The following is a 26,349-nucleotide window of genomic DNA, read 5'->3' on the forward strand; positions in this document are numbered from 1 at the left end:
GTTGGAGCTGCAGAGTGCCATTGAGCCCTATGGGAGACTTTCCTTGGGCCGGGTTGGAGCTGCAGAGTGCCATTGAGTCCTATGAGAGACTTTCCTTGGGCCGGGTTGGAGCTGCAGAGTGCCATTGAGTCCTATGAGAGACTTTCCTTGGGCCGGGTTGGAGCTGCAGAGTGCCATTGAGCCCTATGGGAGACTTTCCTTGGGCCGGGTTGGAGCTGCAGAGTGCCATTGAGCCCTATGGGAGACTTTCCTTGGGCCGGGTTGGAGCTGCAGAGTGCCATTGAGCCCTATGGGAGACTTTCCTTGGGCCGGGTTGGAGCTGCAGAGTGCCATTGAGCCCTATGGGAGGCTTCCAAAATCCTGCACTGAAGGTTCAAAGTCAGAAAGGTTTTCCTGCCGTTTACGATCGTTCAGATACGAAAATTTCAGAACTTTTGCAGCGTACCATGATATTTTCATACGACCACGATACGATTTTTAACGCAATTAATGCACAACAGAAATGATCATATTTAGAAGATTTTTTTGCAATTGTACTTTTTAAGATCCGAAATTCAGACTTTGATAAATCAGCCCCCTACTGTTTTTTTCTGCCTAATAAAAGAAAACATCATTCTAATTTGTATTGCTTTGAAAGTTATTTGTCAATGTAATTGCTATTGAAAGCATTTGCGGAACTCCTGGCTTTGATTTTTTAAACAATGTTGCAAAAGTCAGTCTCCTCCGGCCAGACAGGTCTGTCAGTCTACTGCCTTGTGTTACATTGTTTCATATGCCAGAGCCACCAGGGCAGGGAAGACAAACACTGCAATATATAGCGATCATTTTTACAAGTAAATCATTACAAATTTGTAACAAATGTATATAGTGGTTTGTATGTATGTATGTATATCTTTATTTATAAAGTGCTACTTATGTACGCAGCGCTGTACAGTAGAATACATTAATACAAACAGGGGGTTATTAAGATAATAGTAGATACATACAAAGTATAACAATAAATACAAGATACAGTTGCAATGTTAAGAGTCAAAGACACAAGAGGATGTAGGTTCCTGCCCCGTAGAGCTTACAATCTATATGGGAGGGTAAGAGCCAAAGACACAAGAGGATGGAGGTCCCTGCCCCGTAGAGCTTACAATCTATATGGGAGGGTAAGAGCCAAAGACACAAGAGGATGGAGGTCCCTGCCCCGTAGAGCTTACAATCTATATGGGAGGGTTTTGTGAAGATTCTCATTCATCAGATATAAGTTGCTTAGAATTATGTTTTCTTTAATCAGGCAAAATGTTATTTTTGGGTTGACATCCCCTTTAATCGTGTTGGCAACCTGTGTGCAGTAATGGCTGACAAGAACATGTGCAGGTGACTTTTACCACAACAGGATAAACCAAATGGCACCATTTATTTATCAGAGACATATCTATACCGTGTGGTTTCATTTCAACGAATTGCAGCTTCTTTTATTGCTTAGTTATTTTGCGCAGACAAAGTCCTAGCTCGCTGGGCATTGCCTATTTACACTGAGCCCGCTTTTGTAAATATCTCTTTGTACTGAGGCAGATGCCCTCCAGATTCTGCGCATGCGCAACAGGAGCCGTGAACCGCTGCGTTTTGAGCAAATAGCAGGACAGAGCCCACTGCGCATGCGCCTTCTGCATTCTCAAACTAACGTGCATTTTAAGGCCATCGCTTGGGACGCAACGCGCTTGCGCGCCAGGGGCAACCCGCTTGTGCGCAAGCGCGCCCGTCACTCCGCCGCTCAGGCGCATGCGCCGCTGCTTTCCACAGACTGCTGCGCTTGCGCAGTTCGAATCTTGAACCGCTTCTATTGTGGACCGTTCGGGCGTCGTGTTTGTGCCGTAGGCCGGTGTTCCATGACGGTGTCTCCCGAGGCCGCAAGAGGCTGGGGATCGCTAGCGGGGTCGGAGAAGGGAGAAGGCGAGGGAAATCTGTGAGGATGGGTTCCGCCTTATTCCCCGGTATATTGTAACGGCCTGGTCGGTTTGTATAAGGAGGCCGCCTCTTGCCCCTCGTTGTTCCCCCCTCAGACAGAGAGCCATGGAGCCCACCTTCCCTCCCAGTATGATTATGTTCAGCCATCTCCCTCCGGTCACCACCTTTGCCCGACTCGGCTCAGACTTACTCCCGCCGCCTCCGGGTCCTCCGCAGCTGCCGGGTCCCGGGGAGATGATCCTGAAAAAGGAACCGGGCTCCCCGCCTCATCACACCGACTTCCTGCAGGGCCTAGCCGGCATCAAGCAGGAGAAGATCGGGGAGCACGAACAGTACCGCTTCTACGGGGACAGGCAAGCCGAGATCGTGGAAGTGACGGTGGGAGGCCCGGGCTTGATCCCAGAGCTGGGGCTCAACAGAGAGGTGAGATACCCTGCTTGGGACGTGCTGCTGTGGGCCTACAACTCCCAGCATCCTCTGTAACTCATCAACATAGAGCATTGGGGCATTCCTGTAGCAAGCCATTCATTACTATGTATATATAGAATAGCTGGCCTCAGAACAATACTTCACAGCTTTTTGTTTTACCTTAACAGCACAACAGAATAATATAGATTTAGATGCCCCACTACCAAGCCTTTACTCCAGGGATCCCCAACCTTTTATACCAGTGAGCCACATATAAAGGGAAAATGGGTTGGGGAGCAACACAAGCATGAAAAGGGTTCCTGGGGGTGCCAATAAGAGCTATAATTGGCTATTTGGTAGCCCCTATGTGGAATGACAGCCTACAAGAGATTGTTTTTCATTATACTGGGTTTTCATGCAACCAAAACTTGCCTCCAAGCCAGAAATTCATAAATAAGCCCCTACTTTGAGTCCATGGGAAGCAGCATCCAAGGGGTTGGGGAGCAACACAAGCATGAAAAAGGTTCCTGGGGGTGCCAATAAGAGCTATAGTTGCCTATTTGGTAGCCCCTATGTGCAATGACAGCCTACAAGAGATAATGTTTTTCTTTATACTGGTTTTCATGCAACCAAAACTTGCCTCCAAGCCAGAAATTCACAAATAAGCACCTACTTTGAGTCCATGGGAAGCAGCATCCAAGGGGTTGGGGAGCAACGCAAGCATGGAAAAGGTTCCCGTGGGTGCCAATAAGAGCTATAATTGGCTATTTGGTAGCCCCTATGTGCAATGACAGCCTACAAGAGGTTATGTTTGGCATTATACTGGGTTTTTATGCAACCAAAACTTGCCTCCAAGCCAGAAATTCAAAAATAAGCACCTATTTTGAGTCCATGGGAAGCAACATCCAAGGGGTTGGAGAGCAACGCAAGCATGAAAAAGGTTCCTGGGGGTGCCAATAAGAGCTATAGTTGCCTATTTGGTAGCCCCTATGTGGAATCACAGATTGTTTTTCATTATACTGGGTTTTCATGCAACCAAAACTTGCATCAAAGCCAGATAATTCATAAATAAGCCCCTACTTTGAGTCCATGGGGAGCAACATCCAAGGGGTTGGGGAGCAACACAAGCATGAAAAAGGTTCCTGGGGTGCCAATGAGAGCTTTAATTGGGTATTTGGTAGCCCCTATGTGGAATGACAGCCTACAAGAGATAATGTTTTTCATTATACTGGGTTTTCATGCAACCAAAACTTGCCTCCAAGCCAGAAATTCAAAAATAAGCACCTACTTTGAGTCCATGGGAAGCAACATCCAAGGGGTTGGGGAGCAACATGAGCCACTGGTATAGACAATATAGACAATATGACAGGGTACGGATTTTTTTGGGGTTAATAGTAAAGAGATTTGGTTATCTCAGTGCCAAGTTATTCTTTGCTTTATAAGTAATAAGCAGAACTGTATTTCACAGAATTGTGTTCTAGCTCAACAGCATAAGGGCATTGAATTTTGGGAACTTCAGTAACAAGGCATTTATTATTATGTTTGGCATAACACAGCTCAGAACAACAGTTCTGCCATCTTAATGTTGGCGCAACAGCACAAGTATTCAACCCTTTCTCTACCAAGCCATTCATTACTATGTATATATAGAATAGCTGGGCTCAGAACAATAGTTCACAGGTTTTTGTTTTACCTTAACAGCACAACAGAATAATAGAGATTTAGATGTCCCTCTACCAAGCCTTTAGTCCAGGGATCCCCAACCTTTTATACCTCTGAGCCACATTTAAATGGAAAATGGGTTGGGGAGCAACACAAGCATGAAAAAGGTTCCTGGGGTGCCAATAAGAGCTATAATTGGCTATTTGGTAGCCCCTATGTGGAATGACAGCCTACAAGAGATTATGGTTTTCATTATACTGGGTTTTTATGCAACCAAAATTTGCCTCCAAGCCAGAAATTCAAAAATAAGCACCTACTTTGAGTCCATGGGAAGCAGCATCCAAGGGGTTGGGGAGCAACATGAGCCACTGGTTGGGGATCACTGCTTTAGTCAGTGTATACAATATACCAGGGCACAGAATAACCACTGCCTTTCAGCTAAATAAAAGATACAGTTTGGCATCTCTTTACTAAGCCTGTCGCTACCGTAGACAATTTGACAGGGTACAGAATGACAGAATGTTTTGGGTTCATAGTGAAGAGATTTGGTTATCTCAGTGCCAAGCTATTCATCGCTTTATAAGTAATACTGTATTTCCCAGAATTCTGTTCTAGCTCGGGCTAGGACATGGAATTTTGGGCACCTCAGTAACAAGGCATTTATCATTGTGCCACAGCTCAGAACAACAGTTCTGCCATCTTAATGTTGGCGCGACAGCACAAATATTCAACCCTTTCTCTACCAAGCCATTCATTACTGTATACAATACGTGCTCAGAATCACATTCTTTTGGGGAAATGGGTTGGACACACACTCATGTAAAGGCTGCACATTGCACATCCATGACTGGTACAGTTCTTCTTTATATAGTGATGACATTTTAAAGAACACTTATTCAGCAGTCACTTTCTCCGTGGAGTTTGCAAGCTAAGGTTCCTAACCTACACGCTAGGGAACGTTTACAGCTCATTTGTTACAGAAGGGATGTTTATATGTAGTGGGTTGCACTGATTATATTTGAATCAAGTAATCCATGCAACCCTCCTGCCTGAATTTGAAAGTGTTTGATTTTTGACATAAGCTGGGAAGCTTACGCTTTGTTAAATTTCATCAGGAGCCCGTTAAAAGCCATAGTGACATCACATTCATATTGGCAGTAGTATATTCAGTTACCAGAAGTACCATTGGCATCCAAAGTACCCCATGTTCTTGCAATTACTTTGTCAGAAGCATTGTTTTTTGGGAGCTTTGGAAGCCTTGAATGTACAGCCTAACTCTTAACAAAGCATCAGGAACTGGGCTGCTGGTAATTATTCCCTTTACAAGCCAACCAGACTTCTGGTACTCTGTGAGAAGCTGGGGCTGTATTTCCAGGTAGTGACAGTGACTTGGAATCAAGTGTGTTTCCAGTAAACCTTAAAAAGTAGGGACCTAAGTATTACTCATGCAGTATACTCATCGGCTGAATAATATGAAAATTATGATTTCATACAGTGGAGTGTATGGAGCCTTTGTGTAGACTGGGGGCCATAGAAATCCTTTCATGGGCAACATTCACCCCACAGGCCTCTATTTGGACAGCCCTGGCTTAGATACTGCCCTGGTTTAAAGGACATGCCAACCCAAAAAGCTATTTTTTTGCCTGATAAAATATAATTCTAAGCAACTTTCCAATATTACATTTTTATAATGGTTTTTAAGTTATTTGCATATACAATATTTATTTAAGTATAACCATCGAATGGACACAGCACTCACAGGACTTTATAATGAATCAAACATAATCCTTTATTAGTACAGAATCGATGTTTTGGTCACATATCCTGAACCTTTCTCAAGATGGTCCAGGAATGTATATACATATATATAGTGTATATGTTTTGCAGGATTGTTTAAAAAAAAAAATCATAACTAGAAGTTAATATATAAGCTCTTTTGGGCAGGGCCCTCTTCACCTCTTGTATCGGTTATTGATTGCTTTATATGTTACTCTGTATGTCCAATGTAAGAAACCCACTTATTGTACAGCGCTGCGGGATATGTTGGCGCTTTATAAATAAATGTTAATAATAATAATAATAATATTCATATAAAAAAGTTGCTTAGACTTATGCTTTGTTTTTTTTATTAGGCAGCTAATTTATTTTTTGGGTTGACATGTCCTTTACAATTGATCCCAGGGCATTGGTGATTGGATGCAGTAGTATGAAATAATAACAGGAAGCTTGTCAGTACTGTATTATCTTCTCCCTAAAGTAGTCATAGAAAGGTGTACTACACTTCAGGTAAATCCTGTACAGGTTTGCAAATAACAGATTCATCCACAGGTATCCTAAGGCACTGAAACCGGCATGCATGGGGTAGCTGTAGTGCAGGTGTGTCATGGTTTGGGGGGAAAATTTGGAATTATGTTTTGGTGTGGGTATGTTTCATTTTCCAACATTATGCATGGATCTTAAGTTGTGAATGAATCCTAGTAACCCACACAGAAGCAGTATGTAACTACATACCAGCTAAGAGCAAGACAAAGATAACATGGTGATACATGGAGTTCATGGCTGGAAATTATGCATACCCACACATAACCATAAAATATCTCACAAAAATGTTAGACATGCAGAAATATTCAAGTTTAAACTTAAAGAATGCTGGTGTTATCAGTGGGATACATTAAATGTGTGTATGTGATTATTAACATCCATTTCTAAAACTCCAACATATTCTCCAGGGCAGTACAATATTGGCAAATATTGGCAAATAAAATATATAACAATGCAAATAGGCCATAGAGTCTAAAAGTTATTATTTAATAGTATTTTGAAGTGTACATTGGCACAAATATGCCCACAACCTTATTCCTAATTATTTCCCAAGGCACTGGCAAAAACTTGGTATAAAAATGTGCTTTATTCGCTTTTCGGTTCTTTGGTGTCCAGAGTTTAGGGGTGGCTGAAATCACCACATTTTCCTCTATTGCATTAACCTAAAATTATTTGTCTAAGTTTTTATTAAGTTTTCCGTGTGACAGTCCCTTGAACAAGCATTTTCAGATCGCTGCTGAGGGGAACAATTGGCGCTGCTTCCTTTTCAAGTTATTAACGGCAGGTACCAAAGCATCCTAAATCACCCAATATGCCACAGAGTGGCTCGTCTTGATAAGCCCTAATTAACAAAAATATTGTTTATATATATTTGAACTATATAGTAACAAATATTTTATCTGTGCCTGTATTACCACATATACAGTGGAAACATAATTAGGGCTGGGTTCAGAGTTTAATTCTAGTGAAATAGCCCTTAAATGCACCAACCTAGGCCCTACAGCCGTAAGTCACTCACAAGCAGCTTTTAGTATGTTCTATACATGAGAAGTATCGCGTGTGTTTTGGACATGGGTGAACATTTTGTAAAGTAGGATTAGAACTGTCAACCTGCTTGTGTACACTTGTACAGCAATGTTCTACATGTGGGAAAAGGAAATGTCGTCTCCCTCTCTGCACATGCTCCATTATTTCTAGCTTATAGTTAATGTGTGTATAAATATAGATATACCGCCACAGAACTTTCCATTACACAGGCTAAAAGTAGTTACCCATCTTGTGCTAGCTTGAGAAATGTTACTGTATTTTCTCATGCAATGCTAGCAAAGCAGATGTTGGGAAAGGTTTGGGAAAAGGCAGGCAGGTTGTGATTAGGGGGGTGTTTACTGGAGCTTACTATTGGCCCACATTGATCATTCAGCAAAGGGAATGGCAAAATAAATGGGTACTATTTGAATATCATTAACTAATACTCATTATTTCTTTGTTTAGCTGTTACATAGTGTTTGATTGTCAGACAGTGTCTCCATATTCATTCTTAAATAATGACTGAGTGGAACAGAAATGCCAGTGTTTAGTCCTGCAGTCTAGTGCAGGTAGAAGAAAGCAAATGGAATGTAGACTCATGTATGAGCTCTTTGCTACACACCATTTGGCATGCCATTTCCTCATTGAATAAGTAATGATCTTTTTATAGTCAGTATATCCTTATATACTGGGAACATGCATGCATGGTCTGTGTGTGTGGGTATTACTGGGTCGATTCACACATGTACGGCTTAGAAATAGTGGTACAGGTATGGGACTTCTTATCCAAAAAGCTTTGATTATGGGGAGTCCATCTCCGATAGACTCCATTATAGCCAAATAATTCAAATTGTTAAACATTTTGTTTTTCTCAGTAATAATGAAACAGTACCTTATACTTGATCCCAACTAAAGGTGGCCGTACACGGTAAGATCATCCCGATATCCCCACCTACAGGTGGGCGATGTTGGGCTAATTCTGTTGTTTGACCCTGGGGCCTAACGATTGAATTAGAGTGGCGGGTATAGGCACCGTTGTTTCGGGGACCGCATCAACAAGCCAATGTGGGCCCCGATCTGCCAGAAAAATCATACCTGCCTGATCGAGAGCTGGCCAATTTCATTCCAGATGTTGGTCGGGCAGGCCCGTTGCTCATGCCCAGACACAGGCAGATAAGCTGCAGAATCAGTCTAAAGGGACAGTATCTGCGGCTAGAATCGGCACATGTATGGCCACCTTAAGATATAATTAATCCTTAATGGAAGCAAAACAATCCTATTGGGTTGATTTAATATTTACATTTTTTTTCTGTTAATAGTCTTTAGGCTTGGTGATCCTTGCAAGGCCCCCTTATCGGGAAAGCCCCAGATCCCAAGCATTCTGCAAAATAGGTCCCAAACCTGTAATATCATCCATTAACAAGGGCATTTCTGCTGCCAGATTTCTCTGATAGTTAATGCTTTGCAAAAACATTTTTCCAGATGCCTCCCAGCACTCTTATAACTCATAAATATTCACTGATAACCCATGTTTTCCAAGGATTGATGACAAGGATACTCAGGTTGCTACTATTTTTGGTGTGCTTTTTTTTTTTTTTTTAATCGTGGTCAATCAATAAATCTGTCCGCAGCCTCTGGCTCCCACATCTGAATACATAGCATTACAGGTCCAACTGCCTACGAAATGATGCCATTATTTGTTTTGTCTGCATGAATACACTCCTTGAGCTAGACTTTTCTTGTCCTTGCACATGACATTCCCTCCAGTTACAAAGATATGTACTTCTGTTTATAAAAAAAGGGTTGCTATATTGGATTCAGGCCCAAGTTGTTGATATAACGCTGTTACATGTATACAAGTTCTGCTTACAGGGCAACTCAGTGGTGCTGGTCTTTTGCAATCTGTTGACAATGTTATGCCCCAGGCTAGAGGTTGTAGTGCAAGTTACAACACAATAATATTTTGCACCTGCTGTAACTTTCCAGTAAAGCATCTCTATAAAATAACTTATGTGCCTCAAGTACTATTTGGGGTTTTTTCCATAGCCCTTGTTCCCATAATTACATTACATTATGCTTTGGTAGACACTGCTAATAGAGGAAAATCGGCAGCTGCTACTATACACGTTACCATGTTAATCCAAAAAATGTTTTTTTTGGCCTCGTAAAAAAAAAAACTAATTCTAAGCAACATTGCAATATACATTCATTACAGATATGTATTGGTTTTAAGTTATTTGTATACATTATTGCTATTAAAGCAGTGTTTGTCCTTTTCTTTTATCTGGCCTGGTGGCTGTAGCTTTTGAAACAATGTAACACAAGCAGAAGATTAACAGACCTGTCTTGCTGCAGGATACATTGTTTAAAAAATAAGGGAGTTAAGCAAAATGCTGCTTTCAATAGCAGTTATATTCACAAATAACTTTTAAAGCAATAAATTTTTTTCAATAAATTCATATTGGGAAGTTGCTTAGAATTGTGTTTTATTAATCAAACGATTATTTTTGGGTTGACATCCTTTAGGACTAATTACACACTGGGCATTTCGTCCACTGGCTTATATATGCCAGTCAGTCCACTGCCTTCCCCTTGTATTTATGTGTTGGCAGGTTATGCCTGGCAGTTGCCACAAACAGAAATGGCAGAAGATCAGCTTTTCTCTACTGGTGTATATATGCCAGGGGATAAAGCAATCTACATGCCATTAGCCTAACAATTTATAAAGGTGTGGGACAGGCTGGTATTGTTGTGTGGTTTCGCAATACCTGTGAGAGACTTGGGAGAGGAGCTGACATCGCTTGTATTAGAGGTTTGAGCAAGGACAAGTCTGTTTCTAGTGATGGGGGTCATTGCAGGTATTGTTTCTCCTGCCATACAGGGGGCAGCAGAAGTTGCTCAGCCCATGTTCATAACCGGCTCTTTCTCGTGTTTGTGCAAATTATCAACGCTGAGAATTAGCGCCAGGAAATTTCAGCGAAGCCCTGACCCATAAACGGCTGCATTTCCCCGTAATACAACTGGTTCCATTATAGAAAAGGAAATTCTTTCCTGATTTTTGTTTCTTTAGTTTCACTTCAAGACTGCTAATTTTAGTTCTCAAATACCGGAAGTCTAGTCTGGCAAATTTGCCTCTTAGTTCATCAATTGCTTTTAAAACCATACCAAGTTATAACTTGCTACTACTATGTTCCAATCAAGTTATTGTCTATCTTAACTATGTAGAAGTATGCGGCGAGACAAGATTATAAAGCATCATTGCCTGCTAAAATCCTTTCACTGCAATTGAAGAGCAGTGTACAAAACATTAATGACTGTGTAAAGCCGCAATCTAATACAGAATAGTGATCAGTGTGATACTGCAACAAATAATAAATCGGCATTTGTTTCTATATATTACAACACAAGCATATATAGTAAATAACCTCGACAAAAGCATATATATATATATATATATATATATATATATATATATATATATATATATATATATATATATATATATATATATATATATAACATGAAATAATCCATGGCCGGCACACCCTTAAAATTCAAATTTTTTTTTTTTTTTATTGAAACCTCATTGTTTAAAAACCAACGTTTCGGTCCTCATTAGGACCTTTATCAAGGATAAAACAACGGTGTATCATCTCACATATAAATACCCTTGCAATCTAAACAGAGTGAAAAAGGTGCCTAATCCCCATTTCCAAACCATTATGTAATTAGCCAATGCTGTTACGTGTGCAGAAATTCAAACGGGCCAATGCTTGGCCTATATCAGTGCATATAGAATATGACAAACTCATTCAATAAACATAAATAAAGTGATCATGTCATAAAACAACCTTATATCACATAAAACCTAATATATAGAATTTCTGCACACGTAACAGCATTGGCTAATTACATAATGGTTTGGAAATGGGGATTGGGCACCTTTTTCACTCTGTTTAGATTGCAAGGGTATTTATATGTGAGATGATACACCGTTGTTTTATCCTTGATAAAGGTCCTAATGAGGACCGAAACGTTGGTTTTTAAACAATGAGTTTTCAATAAAAAAAAAAAAAAAATTTTGGCTGTGCACCCCACAGAATACTAAAGCCTTGGAGTGCAGACACCATCAGGACTGATATATATATATATAATTTTCCTAGAATGGTTGTGGTGGTATGGCTTTATATATGTGTATATATTGTTATTATTATCATGTATTTTTAAGGTGCCAACATATCCTGCAGTGCTGTACAATAAGTTATAATATGTTTATAATACATACGTACATATACACACGTGTGTGTATTGACATTGGCATGTCTTACCAAAACTACTTATATTCTGAATATGACATATTTAAAAATCCTTCAGAGGAAATATAAATGTTTTGTTTTTGCTAGTTTGCCTATGTTGTCTTTGTTGGTGGTTCCCAAAATGGGCTTAATATCATAGGAGGACCTTGAATAATGGCTGGAGGGGCTCAGACTAAGAGCCAGTTAGGGTCAGATTTATGGATAATGCCTAGTTTACTCTCCTGGATAATTATTAAAGCCCAGCTTGAAGGTTAATTATAGTGAGATATGGGATAAACACTTATTTGTTGTCCTTGATATACTTGCACCATTAGCTGAGTCATATATTTATATATCTCTAACCTTATTGTATGCCGTGGGGGGTATGACACAATCTTGGACAATATTAGTTGAAGTGAAAAAGACAAGTGGTCTATGAATGTGCAAGTAACATGGATAGTTTGTGCTTATTCGTTCCTTTTCCCTGCTTAATGTTTATTTCCCCACTGTAAAGTGAAGTGATAAGTTGCTATATACTCTGGGACATGTAACATATGTAATGAATTTTCTGCTGGTAAATATCCATTTGCAGATTCACTTCGTTATGCACTCAAATAACTGGTCAGTTGTTCAATGCTTGTTGTTAATTTGAACTTTGTTTCCTGCTTTCTATTTTTAACCCCCTAAATACTCAACTGTCTACAAATCTCTGGATAGGGAACCAGACAGATTTTTAAAGGGGCACTGAATGCTTAATGTTCATCTATAGCAAGCAGAGCAACTGACATGCTTCTCCCTGAAACAAAGTCTGTTTTGGAGAGCCTAATATTGACCCCCTGGCTCTTAGGGTGCCCATACACCTTAAGATCCACTCGCTTGGCGATGTCGCCGGTGGGATGGCATATGCGGCGCCGCGATTTTGGGGAAATCACGGTGCCATCCCACCGGCTATTTACATTTTCGCTGGTGGGATGGTGAGATTAGTCGCCCGCGACAAGGGAGATTTGTTGCAGGCGACTAAGCTCCCAGTGTGCCACAGCCCTAACACTGCGCAGTTGGGGCAGTTTTCAGAAAACTGATGCACACAATTATCCCAGGCTCGTTTTGGAGCAACAAAGCAGCTTTTTGATCGCAGGGAAAACAGACACGCAGTCCTTCAGGAAATGCTAATTGTGATACTTTTGGAGCAGATTAAGCACAAGGGTGAAAGTTCATTTTTATTCTTTTCAAATGGGATAGATAGCAAGCAGACATCTTCACAAAGGGACTTGTAGATGGCTTTGTGAGCTAGATCTAAATCGGACTGATGCCGGTAAATGGTGCCCAGGTCTCGACCATACCCAAATGCTAAACAATGTTTAATGGTGGCGTTATAGGAGCTGTGGCTCTTGTGGCTTGTCCAGCCCTGTCTTAAGCTTAAAAGCAGTCTTCTTACTTGGGGTGGGGAATCTGTGGAGCAGACAGATTTATTTTTGGGGTGGGAAAAAGAACAGCTGTCACTGCAGGTTGCTTGCAACCTCTAGTTTTATATGAAGAGCTGCTGCACTCCATATGCTGGCTTGGATACATTGCAATAGATCTCTAAAGAATTGTACGGGAATACAGGCTCGGTATTGGGAAAGGCTACTAGTTGTATTGCGGGGAAGTAACGTGGCATTTATGGCTTCTTCTTTCTGCATGAAAAGAGCGAAACCTTGATAAAGCTACAAATGGGTAAGGAAAGCAAGAATGCTATTTAAACTGCTTCTATTATATGCCCTGTATAGATAATTTATTTGCTTAGAATTTTTTTTTTTTTTAATTAATTTTTTACTCCTGTGTATTTGAAGGGTTTTGGGGTGTTTTGTATGAAAGACAGCTTATCCCATGTACTTGCTGGGGGGTCAAAGCCTGTACCTTTTTGTATTTGAACACTATATTTTGTAACAACATGGTTGTTTATTGATGAATGGGGGTGCTGAATCAAAGGGTAGGCATTCAACTGCGCTTTGTCTGAGGCTGTTCTAGGCATTGCAGAACTACTACTTTCAGAATTCGTCCAACATCTTTGATGGTAGAAGTGATAGTACTTAAATATCTAGGTTGCTAGCTATCTACTGCAGTGGCATGGTCAATCTATAAGTCTCAGGAAAATACAAGGTAAATAATCAATTCCTTGTGGTGTTTGTCTTTGTTTTACTTTCCATTCTCAACTCCAAATTGTGACTTTATAATATAAGGTTTTCCATAAATTCCGTGATATTGTGACAGACGTGTGATGGTTTGTTCCCTCCAGGGAAACTGTATTAGCTGCTGGAGTTGTTTTAGCTTTTTTGTTTTGTTTCTTTTTTGGTCTGCAGATGTGGGTGGTCTGCATGATGCCAGCTCAGTGTTTTGTCTCCATGCAGTAGTATAACGTGTTCCTCCTGATTTGCATTACAATTATTGTTCCATCTGTCCCCCATGGATTAATATATGCATGGACGCTTGCTTTTCAACACACTATGTAAGGCATGTGTTCATTGGCTCATATGAAAAGTGCCTGCTTTGACCGGAAGCCTTTCCAGCTGGCAGTTGTGTGTGTATGTTCATGTATATAAATGTTTTTTATACACTTATAACAGTAGCAGCAGTCTGAAAAAGGATATAATACAAACTGATTCTGCCTGGATCTGAGCAGTGCATTTTCTTTCCATTAAGCTGACAAACATGCTTCATGGACAAACTTTTTTCAAATGGAATGTCCTCTCTCTCAACAATACAGGTATAGGACCCGTTATCCAGAATGCTCGGGACCAAGGGTATTCTGGATAAGGGGTCTTTCCGTAATTTGGATCTCCATACCTTAATTCTACTAAAAAATCAATAAAACATTAAATAAACCCAACAGGATTGTTTTGCATCCAAAAAGGATTATTTATATCTTAGTTGGGATCAAGTACAGGTACTGTTTTATTATTACAGAGAAAAGGGAATCATTTAACCATTAAATAAACCCAATAGGGCTGTTCTGCCCCCAATAAGGGGTAATTATATCTTAGTTGGGATCAAGTACAGGTACTGTTTTATTATTACAGAGAAAAGGGAATCATTTAGCCATTAAATAAACCCAATAGGGCTGTTCTGCCCCAATAAGGGGTTATTATATCTTAGTTGGGATCAAGTACAGGTACTGTTTTATTATTACAGAGAAAAAGGAAATCCGTTTTAAAATTCTGAATTATTTGATTAAAATGGAGTCTATGGGAGATGGGCTTTCCGTAATTCGGAGCTTTCTGGATAACGGGTTTCCGGATAAGGAATCCCATACCTGTACTGCCTGATACAGTCCTGCAATGGGTCAAAAATAAAAGTGGGTACTGTATGGGTTACGGGCAAGATTTTCAGATGCGGGTTGGCGGATCTGCGGATTGTGGGTCTTATATATATATTTCTTATCTTATATTGATAAGTCTTTTAAGGTATCCCCTCCCCTTTCTCCATTGGTTTATATTCTCTGCATAATGGTGTTTTAAGGTTTGCTTTAGGTTAAAAGTGAACTGTCCCTTTAAAATTGTCCATCGGAAAGGAATCTCCACATACTACAAAGTTTAACGCAGGATCTGGCACATCCCTTAACATGAAGGTAATGAATTGCCAGAGGCTGAAATAAGATTGGCTGCAACTCTGTGAAAATTACCGTCAACGTGTTTTATATTACATTCACTCGATAATAGATGAGATCTGCTGTTGTACAGAAAATTTCAAATTGAAGATTTGTTTTTCTTTGCTGTGCTTTATTTGAGCCAATTTGCCACTTGTATTGTATGATTGTATGTTGGGTGTGGCTTTAAAGGAGAAGGAACATTAAAATCACCAGGTTAGGGCCAAATGTTAGGCACCCTTAGTGACTGAAATTACTTACCTGATACCCCGGCCGATGCTCCTATTAGCAGAAAATCCTACCAGTACGAGGTACATGCCCCACACAGTTTTCTGTGATCCTGCCAGCAGGTGCCTATTCCTAATCTGGTTGCCAGTGTGTGGGCACACATTGCAGTGTGTGGAGGTAACACATTGCTTGTCCCTGCTGATCAGACTAGGCAGCACCTACTAAGGGTAGTCGTCTTGTCTGAGGTAACCAGCAACAGTTGCTACTGTTTTACTAATGTAAAAGGAAATGGAAGTGAAACATTAGCCATGTATTACAAGAGGGTATAATTCCCCATTATTGCCATTCTTGCTACATTTGTTTATACAGCAGAATCCCTGTGTCCTTCAGAGAAGGTCTCATTGACTTTATCATGTGTCAGTTGCAATTTTGCACATCCAGCTTAGGATTTCAGCCTGCTTATCTGTAAATATGTATCTCCCACCTTTTCTCTAGTGACCCATCTTGCTGCACAGGTATGGTAAATTATACCCAAGGCCCACTGGCTAGCTGCTTCTGCATACATAATAGGCTTCTATCATATACAGTGTGCTCGACAAACTCATGTATTTTGCTCTGAGTTTATTACCAGGGAGCTATAAGGTATGCCTAGAATGCAGGAAAAGTTGCCTAGTTTTTCTGGACCTATTTTTGACCAATCTAGTCCTCCTTCTCCTTGTAGATTGTAAGCTCTTTTGGGCAGGGCCCTCTTCACCTCTTGTATCGGTTATTGATTGCTTTATATGTTACTCTGTATGTCCAATGTATGTAACGCACCTATTGTACAGCGCTGCGGAATATGTTGGTGCTTTATAAATAAATGTTAATAATAATTCTACCTTGGCTTATTTCTTCATACATAATGGTATTTTGTGTTCACCACCCTGGCTGGGACCTGTGTGCCAGCTCTTTCCATTAAACATTACTAGCAGTGACAGGGAGACATTATTGTAATATCCATGGTACTAAGACTAAATTAAAGTTTCCATATGCTTGTGAACCCTCCATGTTATTTGACCGAAGGCAGAATGGACCAGTATCATATGAGTAGCCATCCACGTGCCTGGGCTCATACTCATTGACAGAATCAGGTTGATTCAGTTACATGGCAGTCCCTTGCAGCTGCAAATGGATTTTACTTTTTCCATATTGTTAACTTTAATCATGGTCCTTTTTAGATTGTTGTCAGTATTTTAATACTCCAACTATCTCCCCTTACAGCTGTTAATAAGGACAGAAAAAAATGGCTTCGACCCAACAGAGATTCCTTCCAACAAGAAGACGAAGCGGCTAAATTCAGAAGCTCAGGAAGCAAAATCCAAACGCAGGCGGAGTGACTCCTCCAAAGTAAGAGCCATTTTGTGCTCATGTGAACTTACACATTCACTTAATCCTTGTTCTGGTTTGGAGTTAAGCTCTTTGATGCCACAATCCCTCCTATAGTTATATTTGTAAATCAGATAGGTCAGGTGCAGCTTTCATATGTCTTTAAAGGGGATTTGTCATAATTACCCTCATCACATCATTTACACAAGCTCTACATTATATTTATTTCTATAATTCATCCATCTACACTGTCTCAAGTAACTAAAAGTGGCCATACATGTTTACATACAAGGTTGCCAAATGAGTGGATCTTCCTCTTATAAGCCCACCTAAGGTTGGCAAAATCTGGCTTATTGACTGCTTGGCCCTAGGGCTAAACGATTGTATTACAACAATGGGCGTAGGAGCCCGAGGACTTCATCAGTAAGCCAATGCGGCCTCCAATCCGACGGAAAAATCAAACCTGCCCGAGCATCACCTGGCCGATTTTCAGCCAGATATTAAGCAGAGAGGACTGGTGGCGGGCCCCATGCACAGGCAGATAAGCTGCCGAATCATTGTAAAGGACTACTAGTAGCAGCTACTTGTCAGGACTACAAAAAAGACAATGCATTTACTGATAATTGTGTCTGTGTGTTTTAGCAGAGGCAATTCTAACTTTTGTCTATGGCAGGGTATTTTAGTAGCAGTGTGAAGTATTTGCTACTAGTAGCTCTGTGTGTCTTCACCCTAGGCCTGTTTGTCTCATTCATTCCCGTTGTTAAAGCAGCCACAGCCATTGCTGGCACAGCAGTGTAGTAAATGTTAGTGAGTCATTCAGATAATGGGTGTTTCACCCTGCTTTGTCCTGTTGGACAGTGTTGCTGATACTAAGTGTATATTTAGAACCCCACTTATTCTTTCCTTGTAAACAATTGCCTACACCCAGCATCTGCAGGTGAAGCTGCTCAGGCTTAAATATACCCCAGTGTCGGGCCGAGAAGATTAAGCAGTGTGGGATGTATGGGTTGCATTGTGGGAGCACAGTCGTATGGTTCAAGGAGGTTGGTAACTCCAGGAGTTCTACGTTTTTATTTAAAAATGAAATAAGCTCTTTGGTGGCAGTGGAAGCAGCCATTCACATTCCATTAGGGCTCTAGGACCCACTTAGCATTGCAGTTAAAAGATCCTCATTTAGAATACACTGGTTTTAGTATAACATTTGCATGCTATTCTTAATTATAAGTACTTGCCTGATGCTTTTACATTACCTACCTAATCCCCCATGTCCCTCTATAAGGGAGCAGCCATATTTGTGCAGCAGGAGGCAGTTCGCATTAGAAGCTATAACTGACAGACTGAGAAGTCAGGTTGGCAAAACAGTCAGGTTTAGGAACTTCAAGTAACAATTACTTACAAAAGCAAAACTATCAGTGAGAAATGATTAACATGACCTATAATAAATATATATATATATATATATATATATATTTTAAAAAGTCATTTTTTTAGTGTCCATATCACTGACACTGAATTTGTCTACTCACTGAAGAAGTTATACAGAAGTGTCCCGCTTCAGAACCTTAATAGGCTCTTCTGCTGTGGAAATTTTGATTATTTATGGCAACAATGTCATGACCCAGTTGTTGCATAATGGCTTTTCTGCACGGGTTGTGTATATTCTAAACACGGTCTAATTATTTTCTCTCCAGTCTGTAGGTGGTGATGGTGAAGCTGCTAGTTTATCTCCAAATCAGAAACCTCATATCTGTGAACACTGCAGTGCTGCTTTCAGGAGTTCCTATCATCTGCGGAGACATGTCCTCATCCATACAGGTAAGCAAAGTCCTATTTATTAGTCATTCTTTTTGTCCCATATAATTAAAATAAAGGAAAAAATGTCCCCCTTTTTGGACACAAGCCCAGTCAGACTAAACCAGTGTGACGCAGCTTTTTGTTATATATACCGTATATAGTCGAGTATAAGCTGATCCGAATATAAGCCGAGGTACCTAATTTTACCTAAGAAAACTGTAAAAACTTGTTGACTTGAGTATAAGCCGAGGGTGGGAAATCCAGCAGCTACTGCTAAGTTTCAATAATCAAATAATTAATAAAGGGCACTCAGCGTGACCCCCTGTGAACTCTTCATAAATATATAATGGCACCCACCAACAGGATCCCAGCGCAGGGTATATTCACTCGAGTATAAGCCGAGCATGAGTTTTTAAGCACATTTTTATACTTGAGTATATACAGTAATTTATATACTTTCCATTATACAGACATGCGTTATTCCTCAGATTGAGAGAAAACAATGATAGTCTGCCTCTGATTTAGGGGCATATTTATCATGCTGTATAAAAAGTGGAGTGAAACATTACCAGTGATGTTGTCCAGTCAACAGTTAGACAATCAAAGCAAAACATCTGATTGGCTGCTATGAGCAACATCGCCGGTAATGTTTTACTCCACTTTTTACACAACATGATAAATATACACCTTAGTGTTAGTTAATCAATTCTCTCTTTTTTTCTTCCATGATAAAGTCATGGATTCTAGGTCTCCGGATATGAGACCGTTTGGCATGGGAGAAGGCAAGGGAGGTGTTGAATGACCCTGCCATGCGCTGTACAAATCAAGGGCAAATCTATATTTGGCAGTTCAGATAGTGTTTAATCACAATTTTATATATAAGTCCTGTGGAATGAGCTTAAGCCAGAAAGTTTAAGTGATATATACTCTCTGGACACAAGCTCCATCTGCTTACACCAATGCTTTAATGTATCTTAGCAATTTATATGTTAGAAATAAAGTTCCTATTAAGCAAATTGTAGTAATTTATTTTTTCTTTAACACTTCAATATTTGTCATTGGTTTCATAGGTGAAAGACCTTTTCAGTGCAGTCAGTGCAATATGAGTTTTATTCAGAAGTATTTGCTACAACGGCATGAAAAAATTCACAGCGGTATGTAAAAATTCAATGTTTTTGTAATGTATGCTTTATATTATTCATGTAATTTCCTGAATATGAGCAGTCTTTCTATATCTGATTATAATAATTTGTTGTCTAGCAATTGTATTGTTGCCTCTGTAAAGGGTAAATATTTTACTTGAGATATTGGTAGCGTCAGTGGTTTCTCCAGAATAACACTAGGTCACTTGACTTGTACGTGTGACCTAAAAATGTTCCAGCAGGGCAAGGGTGCACTGTGCAAATATAATAGCAAAGATATGTTCAAGTGACACTATTTTCACCAAGACAGTATTGGCATGTGGATTATCTTTAAAACCCAAATCTGCTGTTTTTTTGTTTTTTTTAAAAGACTAATTCTCATTTATAACGGAAGTCACACAGTTTGCTTTTTAAACAGGTAACCTGTAAATGCTACCTATTGATTGGTCATTGTAGGTGATTAGACCTTTAAACCTTTTATTACTCAACCTCATTCCCTCCATTCCACTTAATTAGTTTAATATAAGTGTATTTTTGTGCACTGAACATGCTGAAATATTTGGCCAGCTCCATGGCATTCTGTGGATATTAATAGTACATCACCATCATTTCTTGGCTGCTAGATTGTGAAGCAGCCATATGGAGCACCTATGTTGCTTTACACAGTGTAATAGCACCCACTAATTTAGGTTTGACTGCAGGAAGAATGTTCTGAACCGAACTGTTCAAGAACAGATATGTTATGTATTGCCGTTTTAATTATTTATATATGCTAGTATATTAGCTATATTAGCTATTAGCCTTTCTCTACTCGTTCTGGAATAAATATTTGGAATTTTTGCTTACAGGAGAAAAGCCTTTCAATTGTGATCAATGTAATATGAAGTTCATACAGAAATACCACATGGAAAGGCACAAGAGGACTCACAGTGGGGAAAAGCCATACAAATGTGATACCTGTCAGCAGGTAAGGCGATTGGGATTGGGGATCTACTCGTCTTGGGGAATGACTATCATCTAAAATCAGCTTGTGTGTTAATTTTAGAAGTAAAGAAATTCTGCCTGTAAGAGTAATGAGGCGGCTGTTTAATATATGATTGAGTTACATAACCACTACTCTACCTTTCTGGTAGCTATTTTTGATCCCATTTGCCAGCTTTCCTTGTTTAGTGGCAATTTTCCATTAAAGTGGACCTGTCACCCAGACATAAAAAGCTGTATAATAAAAGTCCTTTTCAAATTAAACATGAAACCCAAAATAATTTTTTTATTACCACATCCAAACCCATTATAAAAGCATTTTAAAATCCCAGCTGTCAATCATATAATGCCTGCCCCGCCTCTATGCCTTAGGCATAGAGGTGGGGCAGACAGTTACTTTCACTTTCAATTCAGAAGTTTTTAGATGTTGCTGCACCCCTCACATTCCCCCTCCCTCCTCACCATCTAATTTCGTAGCCAGTGCATGGACATGGGCATTATGTACCCATACTGGCACAGAAACAAGATATTGGCAGAATGCAATGCCTGCTTTGATAACAGTGTCCACAAAATGGCCCCTGCCTGCTTGCTGCAATTGTGAATTCCAAGGCTGAAGAAAATAAAGATTAAAATAATTTATACAGTTTAAGTAAAGTTTATTTTGCTTGCCAAACACAATAGAAAACAATTTGAAATGATTTCTTAAGGTGACAGGTCCGCTTTAAGATTCAGGCAGACCTCAAAGTGATGGGAGTCACCCTCTTTTTGATTTACTCATGTAGTTAAAGGAACAGTAACACCAAAAAATGAAAGTGTATAAAAGTAACTAAAATATAATGTGCTGCTGCCCTGCACTGGTTAAAGTTGTGTGTTTACTTCAGAAAGTCTACTATAATTTATATAAATAAGCTGCTATGTAGCCATGGAGGCAGCCATTCAAAGGAGAAAAGGCACAGGCACATAGCAGATAACAGATAAAACACTATTGTATTCTACAGAACTTATCTGTTACCAGCTATGTAACCTGTGCCTTTTCCCTTTTTTTCCAGCTTGAATGGCTGCCCCCATGGCTACACAGCAGCTTATTATATAAATTATAGTAGTGTTACAAACACACCAGTTTTTCCAGTGCAGGGCAACAATGCATTATATTTTTATTACTTTAAAGCTCTTTCATTTTTTGGTGTTACTGTTCCTTTAATGGGCTAAGCAAACTTATGACATACAGGAGCATATTTAGCAAAAATGAAACTATCATTCACCATAGTTTGCCTGTTTTACTTGAATTGGGTCTTTAATAGCATTATTTATGAAAGAGGAAAAAAAGACATTGTTATATTCTCAACTTTTACAATATCCTTAAAAATAATGGAATAAAAAAGTACTAGCTCAAGTCTTTTATGTAATTAAAATGTAATACCTCTAAGGGCTAGCAAGAGAATCGAGGTGACCGAATTGGTAAACATTGTAATAAAACAGAACAGCCTGACTCTTATCTCTGTATGATGATAATAAAGTGCAGCAGGAAAACTTTAAAGTCTTTTTTCTAATTCTATTTTAAACATTTGCCAATCTTTTTATTACAGTACTTCTCCAGAACGGATAGGTTGCTGAAGCACAAGAGAACATGTGGTGAAACCATCAATAAAGGATCCTTGGAAGCTGGGTCATCAAACCCTAGTCTGGATAATTTGTCGGGTAATTTTGAGTTATCTCAGGGAAATTCTAATTTTTCTGGGCGAAAGAAAGGCAAGTCCAGAAATGGCTCAGCACACAAGGACCAGAAGCCAAGCATCAAACTTAATGAGACCCATTTGACAGCTGGACTCAATATCCAAAATTACGCAGTGGATGTTCCTCTAGTGTCTTCCAGCAGCGGATCATCTGGCATGGATGACTTGAACGTCAAGGTGCCAAAACTAGTTTTTAAGAAGGTAAGCCGGAAGCAAGAGAAAGACGACCTCCAGTTGGAGGCTCAGTCATCCAATATGGTTATTCAGAAACTTTCAGACAAGAGTGATAGCCCCTTGGACATGGTGGGAAATGCCGGTGTAGACACTATGAACCTTCTGCACGGTTCAGGTAGCAAAGGTCATACAAGTAGCAATTATGATGATGCAATGCAGTTCCTGAAAAAGAGAAGGTATTTGCAGGCTGCTGGTGGTAACAGTGCCTATGCAGTGAATGTAGGCCACATGGTGTCTCAGCAGTCAGTAATTCAGTCTGCAGTTTCCAGTGTTATGGATGGAGACAACCCATTAACTCTTATAGACTCACAGTCGCTGAATGTTGAGATAAAGAACTGTCAGGACAAGTCTGTTATTCCCGATGAGGTGCTTCAGAGTATTTTGGATCATTACACACACAAGTCGGTGGGCCACCCCGATGTTCCTTTTAGCATTTCTGAACACCATGTAGATCTGCATACGACAGGCGACAGCAGTGATTTGGTACAGGAGGAAAATGTCTGTTCAGATTCTCAGTCGTCACACAACGACAAGGCCAGCATGTTTCAAGAGTACTCAAAATACCTTCAGCAAGCTTTGGAAAGAACAAGCCATACAACTACTTTTCCACTTGGTCCCAGTTTACAGTTTGTCAGCCTCTCTTCATCTCTCACAAACCATAATTTGTTTTCTGACAAGCAAATATACACTACATCTCCTCTTGATTGTGGATTCAATCAGTCAGTAACATCAGTATTGCCAACTACCTTACCAAAGTCCCATTTTGGAATGGTTGTGGGCCCCCAAACAGGGTTCTCCTTATCCTTGGAGACGCATCAACAGCTGACTCCTTCCCAGGAGCTGGCAGACCAAATTGACCCACAGAAAACCTTAGACACATCTGCCACCTATCAGATTTCATCTCAGGAATTGAATGGGCAGAAAGATCAGCAGAAGAACCTAGAGTCTACTTCAGGCTATCACCTTCAACCTCAGGAGTTGGCAAGTACGCTAGAGCCACAGAAGGATGTCAGACAGCATGCTACCTGCCAGATAGAGAACTTTGCACAAGCATTTGGTTCTCAGTTCAAATCTGGTAACAGGGTGCCAATTTCATTTAACACTACCACTGATGGGGGAGTGGATCACAGGTTGAGGACTTCAACTCCAGAATTCTCAGGGTACACAAATTTGCTATCTGATGTTAATGACACAGGTAGTGCAAGAGTCAAGACTCCAAGTAGTCAGAGTTTCAGGTGAGGCTGAGCGTATTACTTGGCTCCAGAGGTCTTTTAAAAACATGGTGTATTTTTTATTTTGATAACACTGCCATTAGAATGTTTCTACACAATCGTAATAAGAATTATGTAACCTATGCCCTGTCAATGCAAATTTTTTGTTTATATATAAAGTGTTGTGATAGTTCAGCCTGTATCTAATTTTTAATCAAAATTAGTTAGTAAAGGGAGGGGAGGGTCAGGGGTAGCCGAAACATTTAATTTGGGAGATAAATGTTTTGCAATCAGCCTCTAATTGAGAATATTGAGGACGGGTGGGTGGGTGGGGGGGGGGGATAGGATATAAATGCCCATGGTCTTAAAAACTTGGGTTTCAAATTTGTGGGCTCAGGTACAGAATTTGAAGCTGAGGTCGCAGAATTATAAAAAATGTGAAGTTAATTTAAGGTGTAATTGGTTATTTTTCCACACAATCACATTGACATCATATGTTCAAAGTAGGTCACGTCTGCAAGTCTATTCCATTAGTTCTATGTTTGTTTCTCGGCAATAGCTTTAAATTAACGAAATTAATTTACTCTCGGATTTGAATTTTTTTGTCAAATTATGTATGTACAGTTATTTCCTTTGATATACCTCATTTTTACTGTTCATGCAGCATTCAGGAACATATGTATTTCGCAATATCGTTTAAATATAATAAAAAGAAACCATTGTGTTACAATTGTTTTATAGAAGTGTCTAGAATTTTATAGCAAAGTGCAAAATAAGAGATATTGACTATATCCGTAGAAGACAATACTATTTTTTCTGAAATAGACTTATATTCATTTGGCTTAACCACCCAGTGGATAATGAACTAAAACCTGTGAACACCATTCCTTGCATCTTGCTCCTCTCATCACAACAAAAGGACAGCATTTTCCATGTAATTTAGGAAAGGGATGTTGAAGGTTAGTCCCAAAATACTGTTGGCCTGGGAAAAACAACTTTCCTGTAGTAGAGTCTTCCATATAATATGGAGTTTAAAGCCCAATTAAATAGAATTACAATGTAAAGTTTATTACTTAATGGCACAAAGGTTACCCTTTGTCCCTATGTTTATAGTACAGTGTTACTCGACACAAACTCCTTACGGTTTAAGGACCAAAATGCTAAATTGCATGAAGGTAAATGTTAAATTCTAGCACAGTATTTCCACTTTGCCGTTTTATCTTTAGCTTAGAATCCTTGCGATCAGATGTATTATGAACATATATCTGCAAACGGTTGCAAAATGTATTGGAATCCATTTCCTGTAAAGCTATTTTCAAATATGACATGGGGCCGAACTAACGTATTCCTATACGTCAGAGCTTTTCAAATACATTTTGTTTAAAGCCCCATTTTTGAGGTCCCTTCCCCCTTGGCTCTTTACCCTTTCTGTTATTAAGCCATAGTTTAAAAGCTCTATATCCCAGATATCCCCTCAAGTAAAGATTGTGCTTCAAGGAGTATATAGAATAAATGCATTGTCTTCAAATATCTCTCTAATGGGCCTTCAGGCTGGGCTCCCCCTACCCACTGCTCAGGGCCCCTCGGGTTGGGAGCCACTGGTATACATGAATTTATATTGCTTGAGTGTTGGTAAGGACAGCGTAAGGAAAACTTGGCAAGTTAAACTATTGCATTTTTATTTTTGGTTTGTATTATTTTTAACTAGTTAATATTTGTTACTCAAGGGGCCAATAGGATCAAAAACAATCGAAGTGCATTATGTTTAATGTAGTGCAGAGAGTTGGAACTTGGATCCAAGTTCCCAATAAATTTATATATGTAGTAGCAATCAAAATAGTTTGGGGACTGAACTGGCAGATCAAAGATGGCAGGTATACCCACACAATAAGAGCCTTACAATCGCTGAATAGGCATAATTAGTGTTTCCGTGCAGATGAATTGCTTCCAAGTTGCTGTTACTGGTGGTACTGCATCATGCCTCCTAAAGGAGTTGTTGCTCTGGGTCACAATCCTGCTTTGCTCACTACCTGCCTCGGGAGATGCCCCCTCGATATCAAGTCAATACACGTAAAGGGGTGGGGGGCACTGAGGCAGGGAGTGAGAGGAGCACAACAAACTCTGCCCCTGATATTTGACTATGGAGCTTTAAAAGGGATATAGACAGGAGTTTGCCAAGTCCCAGTATCCTGGGGTGACACTTTTTTTTTAATATTGTTCTTAGCTTCAGCATCCCTGAAATACCAATCTGGCTGCATGTAGACCGTTGCTTGCTACGCGCTCCCATAGGAAAGAATGGGATAACCCAACGTTGAGTGCTCTGTAGTCACTGCGGAGTGACTGGGATTTACATGGAAATATGCAGTTATG

At 39.8% G+C, this 26,349-nt stretch overlaps 1 protein-coding gene across 2 annotated transcripts; it reads left to right on the forward strand.

The window, feature by feature from the left end:
• The first annotated feature begins 1,691 nt into the window (after nucleotides 1-1,691).
• On the forward strand, nucleotides 1,692-25,574 carry znf281 (zinc finger protein 281). Of its 2 annotated transcripts, XM_002935702.5 has the most exons (6): nucleotides 1,693-2,379; nucleotides 16,780-16,905; nucleotides 18,576-18,699; nucleotides 19,749-19,832; nucleotides 20,669-20,787; nucleotides 22,388-25,574. In XM_002935702.5, the coding sequence occupies exons 1-6, from the start codon at nucleotides 2,062-2,064 to the stop codon at nucleotides 24,005-24,007; spliced, it is 2,391 nt and encodes a 796-aa protein (XP_002935748.1). In that variant the 5' UTR covers nucleotides 1,693-2,061; the 3' UTR covers nucleotides 24,008-25,574. The 2 variants fall into 2 exon arrangements, with proteins under 2 accessions (XP_004918670.1, XP_002935748.1); XM_004918613.4 differs by lacking the exon at nucleotides 16,780-16,905 and having other exon boundaries at nucleotides 1,692-2,379.
• Nucleotides 25,575-26,349: the final 775 nt, after the last annotated feature.

The sequence above is a fragment of the Xenopus tropicalis genome, chromosome 10 (genome assembly GCF_000004195.4).
Source record: "Xenopus tropicalis strain Nigerian chromosome 10, UCB_Xtro_10.0, whole genome shotgun sequence".
In the NCBI taxonomy this organism is placed as follows: domain Eukaryota; kingdom Metazoa; phylum Chordata; class Amphibia; order Anura; family Pipidae; genus Xenopus; species Xenopus tropicalis.